Below are 27,228 nucleotides of genomic sequence, written 5' to 3' on the forward strand. Positions count from 1 at the left end.
TGTAAGTTGCTGTTTTTGCTAAAAATACTGAGTATGTGAAAAATAACAGAGCTATCAGGCTCTGATGGCTGGAATTTGTGAACTTGCCAAATGATTCATTAACAGGAAGATACGCTTTCACTACAAAGATGGGTGTTCCAGCGACTTGACACTCTTCAAATACATGGCCTCTCTTCCTGTTCAGTACTCCGTAGATTCCTCCCACCACTTGTTCTGGACACTATCCAAAAAAAAAAAAAAAAAAAGCATTTATGGATTAAAAATATCACACGCAACTTCTCACTATTAACATTGCAAAATTCACACATGGATATGATTGATAGCGCCTGATATCTGAAAACGAGTGATTGGTTTTATGTTTGCAACATTAACATAGGTAGGTTGTCATGTACTATGTGGACTGGATCAGAAATGCCAGGCTCATCCAAACCTGGAGAATAAAGCCTCACAGATAAGTGATTTAATGGTCTAGAGTGGCACTCCCATATAAAACCCCTGTGTGGTTTAAGTTTGCAGCACCTGACTCCTACCAAAAGCCAAGAGCCTACCCCTGTGACATGGAAAAATAAAAGACTGCTTTAATTTGAAAGGCCAAAATAGACGGATGTGAAGGTGTGATTGGACAGTGACAATGTAAGAGTGAAATACCTGGATCTCCACCAAGTATATGGGTTCCATAATCCTGGGCTGGGCTGTAAGCATGGAGGCATACAGGACCCTGCGGGCCGTGGGGATTATCTGTCCACCTCCTCTATGAATGGCATCAGCATGGAGGGTGACATCTTGGATGTCGAAACGAATTCCCCTCATGTTCTCCTCACACAACGCACCCTGGCCGTGGAAAACATAGTTTCATATTTCTTGAGTAAAAATGCAACGTTCGAAACTAAGTGGTTACTTTTATGTGCAGAATGCTGCTGCTTATTGTGGATTGATGAATGTAAAAGTTAATACTCAGTTATTTGGACTATTCTGCTCACAGAGACCCAGGCAAGGCACATTAACTTCTGTATATGTGTATACTTAAATGGAATTCAGTGTTATTTACAGCATAAAAAAAAAAAAAAAACTTAGAATAGCATAAAAATAACTTTTACCCTGAATTTAAAAGTAATCGGTGTTGGGGCAAGCCTCAGATTTTCAGGTTGGTTGTTCCAGCAATGTATAGCATAATAACTAAACGCTGCTTCATCATTTCTTTATACCAATGTATTTTGGCTCTAAACCATGGAATGATTTATAGATATGCAGCTGCATCTCAAAATCAATTCTATGACACACTTGATTTCTGTGCACACACCAGAGCAGAAATCAAGGACAAATGTGAAAAAAACTATGTTCAGCTGTTTTTTTTTTTTTTTTTTTTTACAACTCAAGCAGCTGCGTTCTGAATGAGCTTTCTGGGGGATTTTTCAAATGATAAAATTCTTATTGACTTACTCCTGTGGAAATTTTGATCTGAATCCATAAATAGACGCAGCAGGGTGTCTAACTTGGTTTTCAGAGACAGGTGAGCACTAACTTTTCAGCATTTCTTCTATGACACCCAAGTATTGCCTTTATTTCACTGAAAGGATGTGACCAGGATGTGTCCTCACCTCCTTGGTGGCCCATTGGAAGCCAGCCACCACACTGTCCTTAATCTCATTCAGGTACTGGACGCCCTTGGACATGTCAATCAGCATGTTGGGTCCGGACCCATCAGGCCCAAAGCACCAGATCTTGCGAGCCTCGGCCACCTCCCATTCATACTTCTCTGCCAAGTAGCGAGCCCTCTGTTTCAGCTCCTGTCTGGCACTCACGTCCCCTTTATCCACATCCTCAGCCAAACCATCAGGGAAGGGTCGGGCTTTCATGAAGAGTCGGTTGTGCTTGTTAGGAGACTTAGATAAACAGATCTGGTTTGACTCATCACTGACTGTTTCACGGTAGGACACCACGGGGTCCGATTTCTGTGAAAATATACAAATGGGGTGCTCTGTGTTTTGTGTAGATCCTTGCATAAATGAGACTACAGACACCGTTCACTGCATGTTATCCATTCGCCTGGATAATAAAGTAAAAACAAAACTTTAACAGGAAGTTCACCTTCAAAGGAATGCCAGCATGGTCCTCCTCCAGGTCCTTCAGGCAAATTTCCAGGTGTAGCTCTCCAGCTCCAGCCACAATGTGCTCACCAGACTCTTCAATAATGCACTATTTAATAGTAGAGAAACAAACACAAACTCAAAGCTGCTTTGGATATTACAGGTGATATCCATGAAATGTTCCTAAATGTCTACTCAAGGTATTTGATTAAAAAATCCAACTAATGGATACAGTTTTTAAGACCCACTTAGGTACATCAAGCCCTGTACTTTGCCTCTACTTTTCCATCTGTACCTGAACCATTGGGTCAGACTTGGACAGACGTTTTAAACCCTCCACCAGTTTGGGAAGGTCAGCAGGGTTCTTGGCCTCCACAGCTACTCTGACCACAGGACTGACGCTGAACTTCATCACTCTCATGTTATGGGCATGTTCGAAGGTGGTGATGGTCCCTGTCTTCACCAGGAACTGATCAACTCCAACAAGGCCCACAATATTCCCACAAGGCACGTCCTCAATGGGCTCGACGTAGCGGCCCATCATCAGAATTGTCCTGCAGGAGCACACAAAATAGTCAAAGCAGACGAGGAGAGTTGGATGAGTATGAACAGCATCACTTAAAATGGTGTTTATCTTAGTTTGAGTATAACTCTGCCTTATCATATAAAATAACTCAAAACAAGAGGTATAATGCACTGGAAAAGGTTCATCCAATGTTGCTGAGCAATTGCTTGACAAGATTTCAGCAGAGAGGCTCACCCACAGGAAGATGTGGTACAGCCTGACTCAGACCTTTTTTCAGAGGCCTGCTAGGAGTGCAAATCTTTGCAAAAAGCCCAATATTTACCTATAATAAAACTGCTACATCAGATATGTAATCCTCCAAAGTAGGCAAAAATGCCTACTTTGGAGACCAATGTACTTTTGTCTGTATCAGATCATAAGGCTACCATTAGCATTACTGGTGCCATAATTAAAAAAAATTCAGGGGCTGATTTGTACCTTGGATTTTGGTGGGTCACAGTTGGGCTTGTATCACAGTTTGGCTCAAAAATTGAATAGTCTTGGAATGCAAGTCTTTTTTTAATATTTAAAATGGATTCAGGATTTACTCCTGAATTTAACAGTTATGTTAGCTGATCACCATCTGGTGGTGAGTTGGGTCAGATGCTGAAGAAGGCTGCTGAACAGCCTCATAAACCCAAACGTGTAGGAATACCTGGTGGAGTATTCTTGAGTGGGAATGTATCTTGGCAATGTGCCTGTCAAGTTGAAGAAGAGGCTTCCTGGGCCTGGCTGAAGAAGTAAGTCCAGACTCAGCACAGACACAATGGCAGTTCAAAAATGGTGCAACTGCAGTGGCTGCAGAAGGATTAGCCTAGGTGTGGAAGTGGCAATGGAAGTTACTTTTAGATAGCTTCTAAGAGGTTCTGAAAAACCCTTCAGTGAGGGAAAGGCAGGGTATCGTCCAGGTTGTTCTCAGCAGGGGCAGCCAAACACTGACTACAACTTGGTATTGTCAAGAGGTGAAGGAAGCATGTTAAGGGACTCCTAAACCTAACAGTCATGCCCTTGAGACCTGCAGCAGAGCTCAGCTTCTTAACAGGGGTGACTCGGGTTATTAGAAAGCTCCTTCTTAGTAAGGTGCCAGAGGAGAACAAGATTTGTCCTGATATTCTGAAGAGTTTACACATTGCTGGGCTGGTGTGGTTGATATGTGTCTCCAATGGTTTTCAGGAACAGTGCCAGTCTGATACGTGCCTGAGAGCTGAACTACAAGGTAGAGCATTACTAGATGATCGTCCAGATTCTATTCCAAATAAGGTCTTTTTCATAGTGGCAGGCACTCTATGCCTAAATAACTGGGGCACTAACTAAAATTATGTTTCTATGCAAACCTGACATTGTACATGTCTTTTAATATAGCCTACCCAGCCCTACTGATCAACTGTACTGTAGATCTGACTGCCTATCACTTACTGCTGGATTGTGGGGATTCCATACCGTTGAGATCGTCAAGCTCTACATTTAGAACCAGTTGGTTATCTAAGGGTATTCAATATGGCCACCAAAAGATGCATTTTGGTGCATTTCAGCACAGGACAGTGAAAGAACTGGTCAAAGTACTACTCATCCAAAAAGCCCTTTGGTCAAACAGTAGTCATGGAGCCTTGTTGCTCAATTGTTAAAACCAACCACAGTGCACTGCACTGGAAACGTGGACTTAAGCTTTCACAGACCTTTGAATAGGTTTCAGGTACAAGTCCTCCTTCTTTCCAGGGGTGTAGTTGGGGCCCATGATGCGCACTTTCTGCCCTGTGGCCACAATGCCAGAGAACACACGGCCAAAAGCATAGAAGCGTCCCTTGTCGCTGGTCGGCACCATCTTGGAGATGTACATCATTAATGGAGCTTTGGGATCACAGTTCTTTACTCCTATGATAACAGTAAAAAGACAAAAAACATAATGTGTCTGCGATATAAATCCATTTCGAAAAATTTCCGCACAAGGCATGAATCTATCTATCTATCTATCTATCTATCTATCTATCTATTATGCCATTTTATTTTTATTTCAACAGAGACACAGGAAAGACATGACAAAGACAGGGGAATAACCCCCTCCATTTTTTCACCTGAGCCATACTCAGCACACAGATGACATCTAACATTTCCTGAAGCATTAAATGGAAGGTTGTAAACATAAATGGTCAGTTAGTGCCATATCTTCATATTAATGAGTGCATGACCATGACGGTAGCTTAGAGAGTGTGGTATTTATCAGGGCAGATTAATATGAGTGTGCTTATGCACATAGATACAGTCAGAAATGCATCATAGGTTTTGGCATGACTCAGCCCAGGATAAACAATCCTGCTGTACGTAGTAGCTACCAGTTCACACTGAACGGTCACACATATCTAGCTTGACAGTAGTTAAAGTAGTTGTGCTGACAAGGAAAAGAGAATTTATTTGTCAACAGTAGACAACATATTGTCCACATATCCTGTCTTCTTGGGCAAATGTGACCAGGGGGCATTCCCAGGGGTCTTCTGCTACCTCGTTGAATTACCAGGTTACTGTCTTATTCATGAGGTACCACCTTACTCCCTTAGTGCTGCCACCTTACTGCCTTACATTCAGCAAACTAGAACTGGGTCAGTGTTAGCACACGCTTAACAGAGCACCAGCAGATCAGTTGCCTGATCAAATCCAGGGCAGTCCTTGGCCTATAAAATATAAAGGGTGTAGGTGCATCACTGCTGTAACACAAAAGATAGTTGGTCATAGTTGTTTTGCAGCAAACCATGCAGCAACTCCTCTGCATGTTCCCTTTTATCACCAAATTAAAATAAATCAGTGATGACAAAGGAAATAAAAAACATATGGTAAAGTAAATAGCCTTCCTTACCACTAGCTTCCATGGCCTTTAAGGAGAGACTGTGCTCAGTTGTCCTTTCTCCCACAGCAGGAAAAAGGTGGGCATGTCACGCCTGCATCTACTAATAAATGCCAATTTGCTTGTAGGCAAAATAAATAAATAAATAAATAATTAATTAAATAAATAAAAAATTCCTAGCCTAAATTTCATTTACAAAAGCAAATTTAAGACCTTAATATTGATATATGAGGGCCTAGGATATTGCGCCCACAAAATTTAAAATGGGCAGTTGAAGGCAAAAAAAAAAAAATCGAATGATTCTAATTGTAATAATTTCAAAATGTCACCATATAAACAGAGTAGGTGTCTCACGCAAGACTTGATTGTGGTTGATTTCCACTCCCAGTAAAAGGCAAACTAGATCCCCAAGAGTGACAAGTTGAGGAGATTTGTAAATATGTTCATCTTTACAAAATCTTTAAGAAAACTGAAGTCACTGCTTCAGTTTTCATCAGAGCTTGCAAACACATAATAAAAACTCGATACTGTTGTGTGGCATTTCAGTTGTCTGCACAGACCAACCACAGAGCAAAACGCTCTCACCATCATAGACAGCTATAGCCCAGCAGTGGCACCACTTTAACACCACTTGACCACCACTTAATCATGTTCATTTTGTGTTGCGTTCTTGGTGCAGTGAAACAAAAGGCATGTTCTCTTAAACTTTACTGGACAAAATCTCGGATATCATAAAGTTCTGCAAATTCATGATTCGGGCAAAATGAGAAACCCACCCATAGCGGCCTCGTCGTCTCCAGGCCCCTCATACAGCAGCTCGCAGCGATATTTCTGAGCGGTCACTGGGGAGGGCAGGTGGATTGTGATCATTTGGAGCAGAGCGTCACCTGCTGGCAACCAGCGGCGCATCACTGCCTGAGGAGGAACAGCAGTTTCAAACAAATGTAAGCAAATCAAGTTATAGTGTAAACAAGCCCAAGCAAATATAGCCCTCCTTAGCTGGAACTAAAGAAGCTGAGATTCAGGAGCTGGACCACTCCTAAAAAATTACTTCATTCCCCTTTAAAGACTATATACATACTAAATCACATATGGCAGAAACATTACATTGTGCTGCCATCCAAAGGTTGTCCTTCTGCTGTAATGTAACGGCAAGATACAGATTTGTATTTAGGAATCTATGCTGGAACCCTAACTACACTAACCACTGATTGTACTGACTGAACACTGTTTACACTGGATGAAGTTGGTTATATAATTTTCTAAATTAAAATAAAGTTCTAAATTCATTCTTAGAGTAAGAGCAAATTCAAGTAGCAACAAATCGAGGAATTTGCATAAGCAGTTTAAGCCCCTGGATCTCAGACACAGTAAGAGCTGAAGAGAACAAACTTGCGAGCCATGTTGGAAACCTCACCCACTCCTCAGGCAACTACGATACATATACAATGGACAAGTTCAATGTTTTGATTTCATCAGCCAATGAGCTTTTAACAAAACATGGCTCAACACAAAATTGTCCGTTATTCATTGATGGTTCATTGAATCAACTCAAAATGTGACTTAGCTGTGAAGGAATGTTCACTGAATGTACCCGCCAAAGCAGTTTGAGTTCCACTGATAGTAAAAAAAAAATGACAGAAAAATCGATTCTTATATTATAAATTGAAGTCTAATTTGTGCAGACGAATACCTTCAGAAGTGGTTTCCCTTCCTTTTCCTTGTCCTCGGCATCAAGCTTCACCTCAAGTTTCTGAATCAACTTCTCTGTCTCTTCTTTCTTGAAGTTCATGATGGCATCAAAAACCTGGTGAAGTACAGGAGCACACTGTATGTGAACCTGTGTCCATGCCAAGTTTTAAAAAGACTGAAAATGTTTATCATCAAACCTTGAAAATGGGGTCTAGCACAAGTTGGCAGAATGTTCTTGGGAGCTTCTTGCCATCTGCTGTAGTGGCCGTCTTGCTGAATTTACCAGTTGCTGGATCAAAGTACCTGAAAAATATTTCTTCATTCATCAGTGACATTCAGTAATGAAACACAAGGCACAACTCCAGGACCACGGGCATATCATTTTAGTCATCACAGTGTGAATGGACACTCACTTGTCCCCCCACAGTTTCTTCATCATGTCCTCGACCTTCTTCGCACGGTCAGCAGGTGGCAGTGCAGCCTTCTTTTCAGCCTTTGCTGCAAACTTGGCCACATACATTTCAGCAAACTGCTTGAGAGTGAAGGCCCAGCCATGCAGACCAGAGCCAAACCCAACTGTCCCCACCACTGGATCCACCTGTAGACACAAACAGTGTGTGTGTGGGTGTGTGTGTGTGTGTGTGTGTGTGTGTGAGAGAGAGGTCAGAGGTCAGAGAATAATGGCAAGACTTGTTCATGCTAACAGCACATGTCAGCTCATTACTATACAGTCATGTACAGATAGGCATTTTGCCGCCAGTCTAAGCCTAACGATGTTAAAGGACCAAACCACTGATTTTGAATGTTTGGCCTATTTACAACAATTGTATACCTTATTTCCTGGATATAAGACGACCCTGATGATAAGACAGCCTCCCTAGTTCAACAAAGTTTTTTGGAAAAATACTTTTAATAGAAAGAAAATAATTTTATTTGACAAAAATAAAGAAATAATGCCTTAATACAGAATGCAGGCAGGCTGATGTACAGCATCTGTTAGATGAATCAAAAACAATCAAAACATTGCAGTGCATTAAAAAGTGCATCAACCAGCAAACAGTAGTCTATCAGAGAACCTGAAATAAATCTGACAAAGAAGCCAACCTAGATGGCCATAAAATGGAGAGAAAAAATGAAATTTAAATGAAAATAAGTTGACTTCTTTAGCTGAACTCTTTCTGGCCACAGTCAATTTGGTAAATTGGCCAAACTTTCCTCAGCTTTTTTTTTTTTTTTTTTTTTTTTTTTTTGTTAATAATATTTACACTTGTGACTCTCATTATTGTCACGCTATTGTTCCACCAGCTCCCCCTATAGATCATCAGCTTGCTGCTGACCCTAACTCGCTCGATGTCACCACCAGTTGTTTTCAGTTCACAATGACATGTGACTGTCTAGCCCGTGATTATAGGACAACCTTAGTTTTTCAAATATAATTTCTAGATAAAAACAATGCCTTATATTTGGGCAAATATTGTATGTATCATTTGTGAAGTGTCTTGCTGCAGTAAATGCATCATCTGGTTCTCCACTGACCATGATGTTACCCATGGGTCCATGCTCCCCCTCTCCGTAGGTGGAGATGATGACATTGACATTCTCCACAATGCGCTGGAAGGTCTGATAGAGCTCATCAGGCTGTAGCTGCAGCTCCAGGAGAGCCCTGTCCATCTTGTTCATCATCAGAACTGGTTTGATCCGCTCAGCAATGGCCTGCCTGAGGACAGTCTCAGTCTGGACACACACGCCTATAAAGGGAGATGGACACCAGTTCAATTCATTTTTCAATTTGATTTCAAATGCAAATGCAAACTGCAAACTGTTTAATACTTGCCTGTAATTTAATCCTTAAACTGAGCTGAAACCCACTATAAAGTGCTAAAACAATTGAAATTGCTAATTAACATTAGCTTTTCAACTGTAGTTCACTTTTCAATTAAAGTGTTCTAGAGACCTCTACATTTCAAGGCAAGAATCTTGAAGCCTTCATAAAAGTTATGTAAAAGAAATAAAAAGTTGGTTGTTTTTTGCTATAGAAAATTTTATAATAACCATTTTAAACTGGTATAATACAAGCAGTGTTATGATCGGCACTTGTAAGGCATTTGCAAAAACAGGATCCCCATTTGCTATTTTTTCAGCCAATCATGTAGTGCCTTCCCAAGAAAAGTTTATTCTTTCATTTTCTGTATAGTAGCAATAATAATTTCGGTTAACATTGTCTTTACTTCAGGAAATATAAAGCCAGTGACTGTGTCTCACTGTTAGATATCATCAATGTGTGATGGATGTGTGATGCATCCTAGGTGTTATTTTGTGATGGAGTGATGTATTTTTTTGTTATACACACTTTCAGAATGCTTCTGAAGGAGGGGATTCTCTTTCCTGTAAATGTGTAGGTGGAGAGAGCAATGGCAGAGTGAGTTTTTTTTTTCAGCTGAGAAAAAGTGAGAGTGGTTCTTCAAATGACTACTGAGCAATGTCAGAAGGTTCACGCTCTACAGACAACACATTCACCAAACACCCTTTTTCCACTCAGATGTCTCTGCAACTGAGGAATCCTTTTGAGCAGAAAGCCTCACCCCTGTCTGCACCAGAGGAGCCAGTCCCTCTTGTTACCCTGGGTGTTCAGTTCCTGTCCCCCAAAATGTTTTATATAGCTCTACTCAAGTCCACAAGGACCGTCAGAATGGAGTCTCAGCACTTAACGTTCCTGACTTGTTAAATGTATGATGCCAGCAGTGCAAAAGTATAACCTCACTATTTTTAAAAACAGGAGCAAGCAACCACAAACACAAATTATTAACAGAGATTGTTCAGCTAGTAATATTGAGACAAAGATACCAATCATGTCCATTTGCAACTTGTCACAGCTGATCTCTATGACTCTCTATGACCTTAAAGTACCCGTCTCATTTTCAACCTCCACACATCTCTTCTCTTAAACAAAATGCAACATCACAGTAGCACAATAGTAAATAATCAGAAACATAACAGCATCAACATCTTTCTTGTTTACTGTTTTGCTATTGCCAGTCATATGCAGAATGACTTGACACCTCATCTATCTTAAGAAATGCAACCACATAAGGTCCTGCCTTTACGACTGTCTTCCAAGACAGTTCTTTTATTTGTCATATGGGCTCCACCCTCTAATGGCCTTTGATTTATCCCATGGGGCTTTGCCCCACCACCCTGAGACTTTTGACACCTATCGACCAATCATGTGGTTGGTACAACCGTCTATATAAGGACAGTGCAAGAATGGCAAAAGTTCCCACCACTGTCAGTCCTGCCACTCCTCTCTCACTGCTGAGGACTTCCACAATGCCTACTTCCTGTGCTGGAGTTAGTGCCTCATTCCTCCCTAGTGGAGCTGGAAAGTTGGGCAGCTTTCTTCCATAAGCCAATCTCATCCTGCCAGGGGCAGAGAGCACAAATGCTTCCAACTCATCGATGCACACTGGTTTTATTGGTTTTTTTGCACATTGTTCTTTTGCACATTGGTACTTAGATCTTTAGATCTCGAGGGTCATCTTTTATTCTTTATTTTTGATTTACTTATTCTTTATTTTTGATTTACTCAGTCTTGTACTCTGCTGAAAACTGTGAATTTCCTTCGGGATGAATAAAGTATCTATCTATCTATCTATCTATCTAACTTGTGAACTGATGACAAGGAGGTTGATGATGCCTGTACCGCCTCAAACTGTGCTTTACAGTCTCCAGATGTTTGGGTAGCAAGCCTCGCACTCTGAGTGCATGTTACTGGTATAAACTCCTCTAGCTACACTGCTGTTAGCTCCTTCACAGAGACCGGTCACAGTGACTCCCACTCAGGGCATTGCTGTTACCCCAGCCCAATGTGACACAGCTTTGCTGACAACCCAAATTTGTATGTTCTCTGACGTTAGCTCAGTTAGCTGGGCCACTGGTGGTGGTCATTGCCCTGCTCCTGGCTCACAAACACTGACATGCTGAATGTTTGAGTTCTGGTGCAGGTCCAAGAGGGCTTCTCCAGGTCGTGCTCGGACTTGGTGCTGGTTTTCCTCCAGGTGGAGCTCCAGTCCCACTCCACGTCTTCCATACTGGGAGGTTTGCCATTAGTACTGGCCATGATGGTTTCAGCTGTTTCAGAGTGAGGACTTACTTCACTTTTCAGAGGGTGCCACTACCTTCATTACCCAGAGGTGGTGAGGCACAAAGAGTGGTTCTCCCTGCTTCTCAGGCTCTAATGTCTAGTCTAGTTGGCCCTAATGACTCAGGGTCACTGAGCTCTGCCAGAAGACAAGCCACACTTGCATCATGCTTGCACCATGCTTATAAAAATGATCATACCAACCACATTATTGGTTAGTGCTGTGGGTGCATCGAAACTCCTCCGGGGCCTTGTCCTGGGCACTTGTGGATTAGCCAACAGCAAAACCCATTAGAAGGCTGCGCCAATACTCATAGAACTGGAGTTACATCCTAGTAGCTATACCGTTTATCCACAGAAATAAGAAGAATGCACGAAACAAACAAAATGGTCTATGATATGCCATGTCAAGCACCAATGCACATTTCTGAGTCCCATAGAAAGGGGATCCTGAGCCGAGCTTCATTTGCATACACACCTAAACAAGTTATAGTGTGTTTGTAAAGGGACCAGTGTTTGCAAATGTAGTATGTAAGCAGTAGTCAATGCACTGTCTGTCTCATGTTAGCACACAGTGGAAATGGCTTATGGGCAAGATGTAAGGCCCAGCGCTCTGTTTTCTTTCCTACCTGAGACACAGTCTACAACTACAAGTGCTCCGTCAGTGACCCTCAGAGCAGCAGTCACCTCGGATGAGAAATCGACGTGACCAGGAGAGTCAATCAAGTTTATGAGGAAGCCGGAGCCATCCTTGCACTGTTTGATGAAGGCCAAGTCATTTTCTTTGAGCTCATAGTACAGAGAGATTGCTCTGTAAGGAGGGGCAACACAACAGCCTGCAGTTAGCTGGAGAGAAGATGGCATTGACCTACTGCAAACTACTGTTTCTGACACACTGGAAACAGGGACAACAGGGAACACAAGATCAGTGTTTACATGCTAGCTGCAGAGCTTAGCTGAGAAATGATAACCACATTAAATGGTAAATCTAAATTACATGACAGATCTCAAACACAAAAAATCTGGAATGTACAATTCATGTCATCAAGGTGCTAGCTAGACAGCTTCAATTTATTTATATCAGTTTATCACTGCAAAGTGATTATAGCAAAATAAACAACTGTGCCTATCACTAATATAAATATGACCATTAGGAGTGGAACAATAAATTGGTAATGCAATATTTTGTAATTCTTGCTCTTGGGATACATTATGGATACAATTGTTTGATCTTTTCCAGGTCAGTTTCAGATTTTGTTGTGTATCATAGCTGATTATCTTACAATATATTGCATATTGCAGAATCACCTGTATTGTGGTACCATCCTTATTGTGGTTAAAATATCATGATAGTATCATATTACGAGTTACTCAGTGATTCGCACCCCTAATGACCATTGTAATGCCATAAGATGAGCAAAGAGAGAGCAATACTTTGTCTTGCCACCTACGTGGATTTGATGGTGATGCACCTCTCCTGCTCGTCTTTGCGGGTGTCAGTAAACCGGGTTTCCCCTGCTCGAGCTGAGGCGATAATGCCAGCTTTACACACCAGGGAGTCTGTCAGCGTGGACTTGCCATGGTCCACGTGAGCAATCACAGACATGTTCCTGATGTTGGACTTCTTGTCCATGATCTCTCGGATCTGGTCAACCGTAAAGTTCACCTGAGAAGTAGAAAACAATTAGACATGATCAACAAGACAGCAAACTATAACCTCAAGTTGGTCATTATGCATTTGAACTGACATCGTTCTTTGATGCATGCTCCAGATTTCTTGTTCTTTGTGCTGGACCTCAAAGCCTTATTAAATATCTCCTCGGTCAGCCATCCTCCAGCTCATGAATCTGAAGTCAGTCCACCTTTTTTTAAAAATACTTTAAGATGCTCTGAGGAGGCAAGAAGCTGGGATCCTTCCAGAGGAACCCTGAGCAAGGAGTGCATCCTTGGTGCATGCTATGCAGAAGTCTTTCTTCTTCTTCTTCTTCTTCTTCTTCTTCTTCTTCTTCTTCTTCTTCTTCTTCAGAGAGGAGTGAGAAGGGAGAGCAGAGCGCGTTTTGAGCGTTTTTTTTTTCAGCTTTATACTCGTTTTATTTTATTTTTATTTTTTGTGTATGTATAATTTGACATAGTTGATTATTGTAGTTTTTTTTTGTTGGTTAGTTTTTATTGTTTAGCGTGCGTGTACCGGCCAGATCTTTGTCTGGCCGGTTGGCGTCTCTGACGCCATGGCGGGCCGTGATGGCTTCACCAGGCTCACCAGAGAGCACGGGGTGAAGGTCGGTGGCAGCTTCCCGTGTAGTGTGGAGGAGGTCGCCCTGGCCGTAGGGGAAGTGATCGGGCATAAACACGTGAAGTCAGCCGCTCGGATGAACAGCGCTATTGTTTTGTTTGTTGAAAAAGTGGAGCAGGCAAACAGGTTGGTTGAGACTGGGATCACGGTGAATGGTTTGTTTGTGCAGGTTCTACCGCTATCACAACCGGCGACTAAAATCATTCTGTCAAATGTCCCTCCATTCATTAGTGATGATTTTCTAACAAAAGAATTGTCTCGACATGGTAAAGTTGTGTCAGCAGTTAAAAAGATGTCTTCAGGATGTAAATCAGCCTTACTGAAGCATGTTGTGTCTCACAGAAGACAACTCTTTATGATTTTAAATAATCGTAATGAGGAGTTTAATTACAGATTTCGTGTTAAAGTGGATGATTTTGAATATGTGTTGTATGCATCATCCTCAAACATGACTTGCTTTAACTGTGGTGAAGAAGGGCATCTTATTAAAGCCTGCCCTAACCGAGCCGCGCCGGCTCCGTGCGGGCCGGCCGGAGCTACGGAGCCGACCGCGCCGGCTCCGTGCGGGCCGACCGCGCCGGCTCCGTGCGGGCCGACCGCGCCTGGTCCGTGCGGGCCGACTGCGCCTGGTCCGGCGCCATCCGGCTCGGCGGAGCGGCGGTGCGCCGCTGCGGAGCCCGGGGCCGCGCATCGGCGAGCTACTGTGGAAAAGCCCGGACCTGGTACTATCGATCTCGCCGCGGATCAGTCCGGGCCGTGTGCCAATGTTTCAGATGCAAGCGAGAGAGCTGCAGTCAGTGCTGTGACGTCACCTACGGTCGGTGACTCCCAGGCGTCTGAGGTGAACGGTGAAGGAGAGGGGAACACAGGTGATGGTGGTGTGGGGAGTGAGGAGGGAAGAGAGGAAGGTGAGGTGATAGATGAAGAGGAGGTGTTGACAGGTGAAGGGGGTGAGGGGACAGGTGAGGGAAGGCAGGTGACAGGTGAAGGAGGTGAGGTGACAGGTGAAGGGAGGGAGGTGACAGAGGAAAAGGGTGAGAAAAAATCAGGGGAAAGAAGTGCAGAAATGCAGGTAGAACAGGGAGGAGCATGTGGAGAGCAGGTAGAGGAGTGTGGGGAACAGACAGGTGAGTCAGTTGAGGCAGCAGGATCTCAGGAACAGAAAATGAGTGAAATAGGAGAAACACTTGGGGGAAAGGAAAATGAAAGTGATGAAATGATGGACAAGGGTGAAGAAACAAAACAAGCAGGAAAAAGGCAGCTTAAGAAAAAGAACATGGAGGTTGAAGCAAAAACAGCCAGGCGTACAAGACTATCAGCCAAAGCAGAAAGCACTGACAGTGATGGCTGGTTCTCTGACAGTGAGACACCAGCCACCTCAGATAACAGTTTATATTCTGCAAAAATGATCAAGACATACCTTAGAAAAACCAAAGGACTGAAAAAGGTTAAACTTGAGAAGTTTTTTCCTAACAAACAACAGTTTTGTACTTCAGCCAGACTCCACATCAAATCAGGAGAAATAGGAAGTCCAGAGAAATACAGACTACAGAAGAAATTGGTTGAAGTTAGCAAATCACTATGGAACTGAGCATGATTAGGACAAACACTTGTGTTTTATTAACTTATTTGGTTGTTCTTAGTATAGGTTTTAATCTTTCAATCTCTATGGATACTTTTAGAGTTGGGAGTTTAAACCTTAACGGGGCCAGAGATGCAAAGAAACGTGTGTTTTTATATGAGACTGCCAAATTAAAGAAGGTTGACGTTTTATTTATTCAGGAGACACACAGTGATGAAAATAATGAGACTGACTGGATCAGAGAATGGGAAGGTAAAATTGTTTTAAGCCACAACACCTCAGCGAGTGCAGGAGTGGGCTTCCTCCTCTCGAATGCTTTTAACCCGCTGTCTGTGGAGGTGGAGCATGTCATCCAGGGGAGGTGCCTTTTAATGAGAGCTGGCTTTGAGCATTTTAACATTGTTTTTATCAATTTTTATGCTCCTAACAACGGTGCAGAGAGAAAACGTTTTTTTGAAAAAGTTAATGATAAATTTAAAGATTTTAATTCATCGGATTATGTGTTTTTAGGTGGGGATTTTAATTGTACAGAGAATGAGCTTCTAGATCGCAACCATGCAGAGCCTCATTCAGTTTCCCAGCATGCTTTGCAGCAGCTGGTACACTCCCATGGCCTGGTGGATGTATGGAGGAGGATGCACACAAACTCCAGACAATATACATGGTCTCACTGTAGAGACAATAGAATCTCTGCGGCCCGCCTCGACCGATTTTATTGTTTTAAACAACACTTTAATGTTTTTAAAACTTGTTGTATTGTACCTGTTGTTTTTTCTGATCACTCTTTGGTTTTATGTAGTGTTTTTATCAGGGATGTCCTACACAGAAGTGCCTACTGGCATTTTAATTCAGTTTTAGCAGGTGATCGTAATTTTAAAGATGCTCTTGTTTATTTATGGTCTGGTTTTAGAGAGAGGAAGCGTGAGTTCACTAGCCTGAGACAGTGGTGGGACCATGGTAAAATACAAATTAAGCAGTTATGTCAGCAGCACACGCTCAATGTCACACGAGACATCACCAGATCTATCAGTGATCTGGAGTGTGACATCGTGGAACTGCAACGTCTTAGTGAATCCACAGGAAATCGAGGATATATTGAAATCCTCAAAACCAAAAAGATGGCGTTAGCCAACCTGCTGGACAAAAAGGTACAAGGTGCGCTGGTCCGGTCCAGAATCCAGAACATCACGGAGATGGATGCTCCCTCTGGCTTCTTCTTCGGCTTAGAGAAGAGACACGGGCAGAGGAAGCAGATCCACTCACTACTGTCGGACACGGGGCAGGAACTCACTGAGCCAGGCCAGATCCGGAACAGAGCTGCGGAGTTCTACTCAGCGTTGTACAAAAGTGAGTACCAAGAAAATGAACATTTGTTTGAGGAGTTCTGTGATGAACTGCCACAAATCCAGAAAGACTTGAACACACAGTTGGAGCGCCCCCTGTGCAAAGAAGAACTGCATGCTGCCCTCCAGAGCATGCAGGGCGGCAAGGCCCCCGGTATTGATGGCCTAACTGTTGAATTTTACAAAGCCTTCTGGGATATTATTGTGAATGACTTACTGCAGGTTTTCAATGAAAGCCTAGCCCACGGCTCCCTGCCAGTCTCATGCAGAAGAGCAGTCATCACCCTCCTGCCAAAGAAGGGAAACCTGCAGGAGATAAAGAACTGGCGCCCCGTGTCTCTCCTCTGCACAGACTACAAGATCCTCTCCAAAGCCCTCGCCAACCGTTTGAGAGAAGCCATGGAGCAGGTCATCCACCCGGACCAGACGTACTGCGTACCCGGCAGGTCCATGGTAGACAATGTCTACCTAATTCGGGATGTTTTGGACGTCTCCAGTTCATTGGGTGTAAGTACAGGCTTGGTTGGATTAGATCAAGAAAAGGCATTTGACCGCGTTGAACACTGCTTCCTCTGGAAAACCATGGGGAGGTTTGGATTCAGCGCTGGTTTTATTGCCAAGATCAAGGTGCTGTACAGTAACATTGAGAGTGTGCTGAAGGTTAATGGTAGTTTGTGTGCTCCTTTTAAGGCGCATAGAGGTGTCCGACAGGGCTGTGCTCTGTCGGGGATGCTCTATGCGCTCTCCCTGGAACCCCTCCTCCACAAAATAAGACAAAATGTTGAAGGTCTGCTTTTACCTGGTTTTAAAAAGAATTTGGTTTTATCTGCCTACGCGGATGATGTTGTCGTTCTTGTAAAAAATCAAAGAGACATCAACACATTAGAGACCATAACACAAAAGTTTTCTGCAGTGTCAGCAGCGAGGGTGAACTGGGAAAAAAGTGAAGGCCTTGCAGTTGGGGAGTGGTGTGAGGGCCTCCCAGTTCTCCCTCAAAACCTAGTGTGGAAAAGAGACGGTCTCAAATATCTCGGCATTTATGTAGGCAATGAAAAACTAACCAAGAAAAACTGGGAAAATGTAATAGAAAAAGTTGACTCAAAATTGCTAAAATGGAAATGGCTTCATCCCCAGATGTCATATAGAGGGAGAGTCCTGATTTTAAATAACATTTTAGCTTCACTGCTGTGGCACCGACTGTCATGCCTGGATCCACCATCAGGCCTACTTGCCCAGATTCAAGCAAAGATGGTTAATTTCTTCTGGGATCAACTGCATTGGGTGCCACAGTCAGTGTTATTTTTATCCAGAGAGGAGGGGGGCCAGGGCCTTGTCCACCTGGCCAGCAGAACAGCCACCTTCAGATTACGTTTTGTCCAGAGGTATCTAACAGGACCTCCTGATTTAGTGTGGAGGGACGTGGCCAGCTGTATTTTCAAACGTGTTAACAGCCTGGGACTAGATGCTGCTCTGTTTTTGACCAATTTTAGTTTTCTAAAGTTAAATGGGTTACCAAAATTTTATCAGGGTGTTTTTAAATCCTGTTTGTTTTTTAATTGGGAAAGGACCCAAAAGTGTGACTCTCTGTACTGGCTTTTAAATGAACCTCTAATTAATGGAGCCAGACTGGATGTGTGTTGCAATACCATGCCTGGGCTGAGGGGGGTGCTGTGCCAACAAAACCTCATAACACTGAAACAGCTGATAGCTTCAGCAGGGCCAGCACTTGCAGATGCCCGAGCGGTGGCCTCATCATTAGGTGTACATTCCGTCCGGGTGGTCCAGAGGAGCCTGGACATGTGGATGAAAAAGCTCTCAGCCAAAGAGAAGAACCTCCTTCAACAGTACAGTGATGGCAGGGCTGAGCCTGACCCCAACGAGGACTTTCCAGAGATACTCCTGACCCCTGACCTTGCCGGACTAAGCGGCCCCCTCCTGAAGGACTGCACCAAGGAAAAGGTCAGCCTAAAAAATATTGACAAAAAGAAAATTTATATGCACTGTGTCAAAATCATTCACAGAAGAAACCTGGCTGACAGACAACCAACAGTATGGACAGAAAGACTAAATGGACAGTGCCCCCAGTGGACAACACTTTACAAACCCCCCATAAGGAAGCGGACTGGCGATCTCCAGTGGAGGATCCTGCACGGAGCCATCGCCACCAACAGTTTTATATCCGCTTTTAATCATGGTGTTTTAAATGAGTGTCCATTCTGTGGTCAACCTGAAAACGTCTTTCATGTTTTTACTGAGTGCAGCAGGCTCACTGGGTTTTTTAGTTTTTTAACTGGTGTTCTTAAACTTTTTAACATTGTGTTCTCTGGCCCTGTTTTTATCTGTGGAGTCAGGCAAAACAAATCAGAAAAAATGAAATTCCAGTTACTAAATTATTTATTGGGTGAAGCAAAACTGGCTATCTATGTAACGCGACGGGACAAAATGCAGACTGGCTTCACCCAGGACGCTGTGGCTGTCTGGAAGATGGGTGTTAAAGCCAGAATAAATCTGGAATTCTGCTTCCACAGAGCCACAGGGAGCCTGGAAGAGTTCAAAAAACAGTGGTGTTATGAAAACATTCTGTGCAATATAACAAAGGTGGGAGAATTAAAATACAAAAACTGCCTAATCTAAGTATAACATAGCTATGTGCTTAACTTGTGTCTATTTATGTACCACAAATGTCTTGTAAATAAGAAATTGTAAATAAATGATTTTTTAAAAATCAAAAAAATCTTCTTCTTCTTCTTCTTCTTCTTCTTCTTCTTCTTCTTCTTCTTTTTCTGGAAGAAATGTTTACTCCACCCCCTTGTGTGCAGCCATTTCCAATCCCTCTCTTGTGGGGCATTTCCAAACCCTCACTCATGACCCCTCCAACGTCTTGTGCATGCCGGTCCCATCCTCCAAGCCTTTGCCTGCACCCTTTCCAATCTATCTGTCTTCTAAAGTCATGTTTGGATAATTCTTAAAATTTGTTTGTTTATTTATGTTCTCATTTTTCATACTTTACTGATTTTGAGTTGTATCTATTTCTTCTTGATCTTGCAAATTTTGTTTCCTCAGCTCAGGGGGCTTGTTTAATTGTGTAAAGCACTTTCTGTTACATGTATTTGTATGAAAAGTGCTATATAAATAATGTCTGATTGATGTTTGTCAGAGAAGCAGTGCTGTGGGGGAGAATGAGATGATTTACAATCTGTCCTTGCTGTTTTTGAGCCAATATGATCTCATCAAATGGGGAAAAAATACATTGCTATGTTTGATACAAATGATAAGGGCATGTACAGCCCTTTGTTACTGTAAACAGTGATACTGGGCTCTAAATGAATTTGAACTTAACATGCACATGGCCGCATAACCCACAGTCACCGCCTTTAGTGGAAGCACAGGGGCTTCTCTTTGTATGTGATCATCAGACCTCTGATTTAGACAAATATGTATCGCACAAATCGGTGCAAGCCATGCTAATTTGCCACCAGACAAATTAGCAGAATTCAGCACTATATACATTTATCATGGTCAGCAAAAGTCATCAGATTTGTTGCTTGTCGTCAGTGAGAAGGAGGGGCAAACCAAGTGTCTATTTTCATTTGCTGTTATTCAGTTGGTGAACAACAGAGGTCAGCATCGAAGCAGAAATTACATATAGACCCTTAAATGTGACTACAAGTGTGACAAGGTTCTTTATTACGTGGTTTTCAATGCTATGCCTGTTTTTCTTATAGAAACCGAATGTGTGCACACCTATTAAAGCCGAGTCACCTTTTGCCAAAGAGTTCCATTTGCACTGATGAGGCCAGTGCTTCATAAGTTTCACACTCATGTCACACTAAAGATATTTTTACCAGCATATTGAAGCAGAAGTTCTTAAAGCTCAACAACAACCAGCATAAACAAACAAATACGGTTCTGTCCTCGAAAGACCCTGTCTTTGCATAACTTACATCAGGCTGATACTGCTAACTGCCTTGATGTAGGCTAGGATATGAATTTAATAATATGAATGCGTTTCACTGATTGTAAAAAAGGTGATAAACCTACTGGAAGTAGAACAATAAGCACACATCGCTCAGTGAATGAGCACATGTGCTGAGGTGCCAGAATGCCCACAGGAATGCACAAACATGAATCAGCTCTTTTTACTCACTAAAGGAGTAAACAGTTTAAATTGTCTTTCACTCAAATTTATAGGCTACAAATTTAGAATTTATCAGCTGCCTATGCAATCTCAGATGTCATCATTCTCAGCACTGTTTTCAAAAACATGGTGGAAAAAGCATTTAGCAAATTGGCAAGAAAAAAAAAAAACTACTGGGAATAGTAGTAAAAAAAGAAAATAAATTACATGAAAATTTGCAAAATAATAATAATAATAATAATAACAATAATAATAACTAGCAAAACTCAATATAAATATTTTTTTAATAAAATAAAAAATTTTAAAAATTACACAATTACAAGAAAAAATTACAAGAAAACTGTAGTTCCTAAAATTCTGCATTTACAGGTCAGGTGAGTGATGCTGGATGATCAGTGTCAGATTTCTTGTGTTTAAATGGACGTCTTTTAAAAGCCTTCACGTTATAAATTCGCTTTAAATATATATATATATATATATATATATATATATATATATATATATATATATATATATATATATATATATATATATATATATATATTCAGCATAAAGGAGGAACAGTTTAATTGGACTTTCACCTGAATTTATAGACTACAAACTTAGAAAGATATATCAGCTGCCTGTGTAATCTCTCCCCGACATGGAACTGAATCTGATCAGATGAAGAGGCGCGGGTCATCATCTTGACAGCCTCAATATGAGACGTTGACAAATTATATTATTGACATGTAGCTATTATGTGTCCCATGTCGCGTATCCGGTCCAGGCGGCGTGGTGTCATCCCAGGTCAGCTGGACAGCTTTGCCGCAGTGCAGAGATGCACCGTGTGGCGGGGAGCAGGCCACCTGACTCCGGACGAGCTTTCTCAGGGTTTACGCAGCTCTGTCAAAGAACCTGGCATTCCTCTCTGTCTGCACGGTGCCTATTCACAAGACCCTCATCGGGGTTGCAGTCAAAACGGGTTGCCCAATCTTGAGGCATGAAACTTTAATATGGCCATATCACGGCTCAGTGGGCGGGTTCGTGCTATTTATATCAGTTTATTCCACAGTCAACATCCCAGAGGGGGAAATACACGGTAAACCCAACAAGAAATCACTCCAGCTATACCACAGGGCTTTTTATAAGGCACTTGATCCCATTATAATGCTGCACTTTAGTCTTCATACGAATCTTTGATGAGTTTCACTTCAAAACTGAAAGCACGGGCAACACTACATCAGCACCTGTAATAATACTAGTAATAATAATGTGATAATATTAGTGCGCAGATAACTGGGCTCATGAAGGCAGACAGAGCATTACGTTTATCTTCCTCCTCCTCCTCCTCCTCCTCCTCCCCAGAGAGTCACTACATCATCAAATTCAGATTGGTATAATATGGAAGGAGGCTTGCAAGCATCAAGAAACTATTTCTGTAAGGCGCATAATGAAAAGTGGTAGCTACCATTTTGTGGGATGGCTCGGGGTTCAGCGGACCAGCAGCTCCAGCCAGCGACGCACCGACAGCAGACTGGACGTGACGCACCGTCCGCGGCTCTACCCGCCGACTGGAGGTCAGCTGGTAGCGGTCATATGGACCGGCACATGAGACGGATGAGGGACAGTGAACAGCACAGCCCAGAAGTAACAACAGCAATACGACCTCTGATGATGAAGATGATGAAGATGCTCATAATAATAAGAGAAGAACACAAGGAGAGGGGTTTCAAACTTTTTCAACAAGCTGCGGAGCCCCGTCTGAAGTCATTTTAGCAAAATACAACTGTTATTACTACGACTATATACGACTACTACTACTACTACTACTAATAATAATAATAACAATTATTTCCTTATTTCCGCAATTCCAGTTTTAACCCATTTAATCCCACCGGTCACAATAGTGACCGTAAAAAAAATGTTTCATTTCTAAGGCTATAAAAATGTTACTGAATGATCTATCAATGCATTTCCAGCAAATATTGAAATAAGAAAGGGTCTCAATGAAATATGTGCAGTGTCACATGTTTACTGTAAATTGTCACATGACCAGAGCTGTTTACTTCGTGTTTGCGCCAAGAGAAGAGGATGGCAGCAACAAAGCTCCCAAAGAAAAGCTTAGTAAAGTATGTTAACATAAAGATAGGACATAGATTTTTGGTACACATCATGTTTAAGGTGTCTAGTATTGATGTATTCATTTGAAATTACACAACTTTGTTCAGTGTGGTCATAGAACTCACAAGCATGTCACCGGCAACAATAGTGACCGGTGGGATAACCCATTGTATCTACATGCTAATACACATAGGCTAACTGTTCTACCTAACTTTCTGCTGCTACCTACCTTTCTGCCTAACTTTACACACACACCACACACACACACACACAGACACACACACACACACACACACACACACACACACACACACACACACACACACACACACACACACACACACACACGGACCCCAGGAAGACTAGCTAGCCAACTACAGTTGTGTTCAAAATTATTCAACCCCCATTGCAGTAAAGGGTTTTAGGAAATGTAACATTTATTTATTTATTTATTTTTAATCTTTTTTATAATGAAATCTTACAAGGACTTGTAAATTAGCTAAATGCAACTAAAATTACAAGAATGCTTTTTCTAATACACTAACAAATGTCATTTTTGTGATTTCCTCATTGACAAAATTATTCAACCCCTTAAAGATTACCACTCTTAAGAACAGAGGTCTCAATCAGGTGTTTTCAATCAGGTGTTGAAAACACCTGTAGATGTGAACAGAACCATAACGAGCAATTATTAAGCAGATTTAAAAGGACTGGTGAAGTCCAGGGGATGGTCAAAGAAGTCAAGAGAACAGGTAATTTCTCTTCATTAGCAAGGATATGGATATAAAAAGATAGCAAAGACATTAAACATTTCAAGAGACACAATTGGAAGCATAATTCGCAAGTCTAAAGCTAAAGGCACAGTGGAAACGCTACATGGGCGTGGCAGAAAGAGGATGCTGTCAGTGATTGCTGTCCGGTACCTGAAACGAAAGGTGGGGAAAAATCCGTGGGCGACAGCTGAGGAACTGCGACAGGACTTGCCAGAGGGAGGTATTCATGTTTCGGCCCAGACAATAAGGCGCACACTGCGGGATGAAGGCCTCCGTGCAGAACTCCCAGATGCACCCCCCTGCTGACTCCAAAGCGCAAGAAGAGTCGACTCCAGTATGCCAAAAACCACGTGGACAAACCACAAAGGTTTTGGGATACTGTTCTCTGGAGCGACGAGACAAAATTGGAAATCTTTGGGCCTATGGATCAACGATATCTCTGGAGGAGGAAGAACAAGGCCTATAAAGAAAAGAACACCTTGCCTACTGTGAAGCATGGCAGTGGGTCAGTTATGCTCTGGGGCTGTTTCGCTTCTTCAGGTACAGGGAATCTCCAGCGTGTGCAAGGTACCATGAATTCAGTTAACTACCAGGAGATCTTGGGTGCAAATGTCATGCAATCAGTGACAAAGCTGAAGCTTGGGAGACGTTGGACATTCCATCAGCACAACAGTCCCAAGCATACCTCCAAATCTACCATGGCTTGGTTGCAGAAGAAGGGCTGGAAGATTCTGGAGTGGCCATCGCAATCGCCCGGCTTAAATCCCATAGAAAATCTCTGGTGAGACTTGAAGAAGGCAGTTGCAGCACACAAGCCCAAGAATGTCAATGAACTGGAGGCCTTTGCCCTTGAGGAATGGGCTAAGATACCTGTAGATCACTGCAAGAAACTTGTGTCAAGCTATGTTTCACGTCTGAAGGACATTACCTACTGCCAAAGGGTATTGTACTAAGTACTAAGGATGTATGTGACTAAAAGGTTGAATAATTTTGTCAATGAGGTAATCACAGAAAGGACATTTTTTGGTATAATAGAAAAAATATTGTTGTAATTTAAGTTGCATTTGTCTGTTTTACAAGTCCTTGTTTGATCTGATTATGAACAAGATAAAAAAAATAAATATCAAACTTGCTAAAACATTTGCAGTGGGGGTTGAATAATTTTGAGCACAACTGTAATTCTACCTAACTTTACACACACACACACACACACACAAACACAAACACAAACACAAACACACACACACACACACACACACACACACACACACAAACTGCATAGGTCAAATAGGCCTATATTCAGTCTGTCCAATGGTTGATACAACACATTATCCCACCGGTCACAATTGTGACCGATCATAAAACACACTTTTTCACACACTTTTCCATGAAAATTTCTAAAAATTATGATTGATTGTTTCAAAGGGCTACTAATGACACATGATTTGGATATTTTTGTGTCTGGGAAAAATTTGGTAATAAATGGGTTAAGTCGGAATTTGGACGCAATACACACTAATGGCGGAATGTTCGGAGAGCCTGCCAGGGAGAAAGTCCCCTCTCACTGACACAGAGATACACACGCGGCTCTGTATCTCTCCTGTTCTGTCTCAAGGGCCACTAGCACTGCAGCCAATGCATCCCAGCACTGACCCCAAACACTAATGGAAGTCCAAAGCAATCACCCCAAACATGCTAGCAACCCCATAGCAACCACCCTAACTACTATAGCAACCACCTAGCAACGCCTTAGCAACCACCCAAAACACCATAGCAAATGCCTAGCAACACCCTAGCAACCATTAGGAACACCATAGCAACACCCTAGGAACCACCCGGAACACCATAGCAACACCCTAGCAACCACCCAGAACACCATAGCAACCACCTAGCAACACCATAGCAACCATCAAGAACACCATGGCAACCACCTAGCAACGCCGTAGCAACCATCAAGAACACCTTGGCAACCACCTAGCAACACCCTAGCTACCATCAAAAACACCATGGCAACCGCCTAGCAATGCCCTAGCAACCACCAGGAAAAGCATGGCAACCGCCGATCAAGGCCTTAGCAACCATCAGGAACATTATAGAAACCGCTTGCCAACCATCGAGAACACCATGGCAACTGCATAGGAACACCATAGCAACACCCGAGCAACCACTCAGAACACCATAGCAATTGCCTAGCAACGCCCTAGCAACCATCAAAAACACCATAGCAACCGCCTAGCAACAGCATAGCAACCATCAGGAAAAGCATAGCAACCGCCTAGCAAGGCCTAAACAACCATCAGGCACACAATAGCAACCACCTTGCAGCACCTTAGCAACCACCCAATAAACCATAGCAGCTGCCCAACGACATCCTAGTGGCCTCTCAGAAGATGATAACAACTGCCTTTATTTCCTATTTTTTATTTGAGAGAACTACACTTACTGGTATATGCTATAATTAAAATTATTTATTTAAATGTCATGCTTGTGAAAGACATGAAGCCTTTCAAAAGCATTTCAACTGTTTGGTGTCATACTTGCTCATGTGCAATAACTTACAAGGAATATACAGTATATTTAAAATGAAATGACAAGAGTATTGCCAAAACATTACCACAAAAAAGTAAAAAAAAGAAAAAAAAGAAAAAAAGAGAAAAAAGAAAAGAAAAAAATCATAAAATGTCCTGCAAATCCTATCCCCCTCACTTTTGAAATGATGGCTATGCCCCTGTTCTGTTTACCCGGTAGGTTGTTGGTGGCTGTGTTAGTGGTTTTGCCATAACTGTGTGCTGCACTACCAAGAGAGCATGTGTGGATCATTACAAGACAATTAAAGGAACGATTTTATCATTAATAGCTTGTAAAGGCCTTTAATGCGAACAGTTACCTCCCTTAAGGTGTCAAATGTCATCAAAAACCTGGGTGACTCCAGTTTGTAGAATCGACACACAGATAGGCTCCAGCCCACTGGAACTGATCAGAGCACAGCAGATTCTGGAAAGTGGTAGCTTGTAAGAGGGTGCACAACCTGGGAATTAGTGTATAATCACTGACAATGAGCCAAGAGGTAAAAGTTTGGGTAAATATTACAAGCTCATCACCCCTGACAGGCTGCATGCTCTCAAAATATGTACATCTAAATTTGCATGTGCTAATACAGAATCAAATCAATAGGAAACTTAACGACAATATGGTCAAAGTAGGCGTAATTTCATAACTCCAATTTCTGGCAACATTACGTACAGCTACAACCAAGGAAAAGCACAATCACGTACAGGCATGAGTAAAGAGCCTTATCTGTGGAGAGAGGAAGTTTATCCCTGTCATTATCAAACTCACACTTCTCTTTTTTTCTAATTTGATTAAAATTAATACTGCACACAAGTTTGTGCTGAATTTGTAAATACATTTACAAATAGTAAAATTATCAACTGAAATTTTGAAGATAGTGGTAGTGGCTCCTCTTACAGATGGCTGGTGGGATTGCCTCTAGGGTTCTGTACAGAGCCACAAAAAGCCGCTTGTACCACTTAATAAACTTTTTAAAGGTGCTTCCATGTGGGAAGATATTCTTTGTGTGCTCCTTTATATCATATGTCCACTGAAACTGGAAACTGGAACCCCTTAACTGGACCCTGAGACAGTTTAAGGCATGGATTAAGAAATTTTGCTAAGATG

At 42.2% G+C, this 27,228-nt stretch overlaps 1 protein-coding gene across 2 annotated transcripts in view; it reads right to left on the minus strand.

The window, feature by feature from the left end:
• The window catches only part of eef2l2 (eukaryotic translation elongation factor 2, like 2), a 23,177-nt gene extending 966 nt beyond the window's left edge, over positions 1 to 22,211 (minus strand). Inside the window, exons 1-14 of one of the 2 annotated variants that reach the window (XM_030059628.1) lie at positions 22,125 to 22,211; positions 12,770 to 12,984; positions 11,948 to 12,129; positions 8,717 to 8,928; positions 7,594 to 7,778; positions 7,378 to 7,483; positions 7,182 to 7,295; positions 6,265 to 6,403; positions 4,329 to 4,524; positions 2,383 to 2,641; positions 2,089 to 2,196; positions 1,599 to 1,952; positions 649 to 831; positions 88 to 220 (exon numbers count right to left, since the gene is read on the minus strand). In XM_030059628.1, coding sequence (XP_029915488.1) covers positions 88 to 220; positions 649 to 831; positions 1,599 to 1,952; positions 2,089 to 2,196; positions 2,383 to 2,641; positions 4,329 to 4,524; positions 6,265 to 6,403; positions 7,182 to 7,295; positions 7,378 to 7,483; positions 7,594 to 7,778; positions 8,717 to 8,928; positions 11,948 to 12,129; positions 12,770 to 12,984; positions 22,125 to 22,127 — 2,389 coding nt within the window. In that variant the 5' untranslated portion in view covers positions 22,128 to 22,211. Of the gene's footprint in view, positions 1 to 87; positions 221 to 648; positions 832 to 1,598; positions 1,953 to 2,088; positions 2,197 to 2,382; positions 2,642 to 4,328; positions 4,525 to 6,264; positions 6,404 to 7,181; positions 7,296 to 7,377; positions 7,484 to 7,593; positions 7,779 to 8,716; positions 8,929 to 11,947; positions 12,130 to 12,769; positions 12,985 to 13,066; positions 13,176 to 22,124 lie in introns of those variants that run through there. The other variant, XM_030059629.1, reaches the window with a different exon arrangement.
• Between the last annotated feature and the right edge of the window lie 5,017 nt (positions 22,212 to 27,228).

This window comes from Myripristis murdjan, chromosome 9 (genome assembly GCF_902150065.1).
Source record: "Myripristis murdjan chromosome 9, fMyrMur1.1, whole genome shotgun sequence".
Taxonomy (NCBI): Eukaryota; Metazoa; Chordata; class Actinopteri; order Holocentriformes; family Holocentridae; genus Myripristis; species Myripristis murdjan.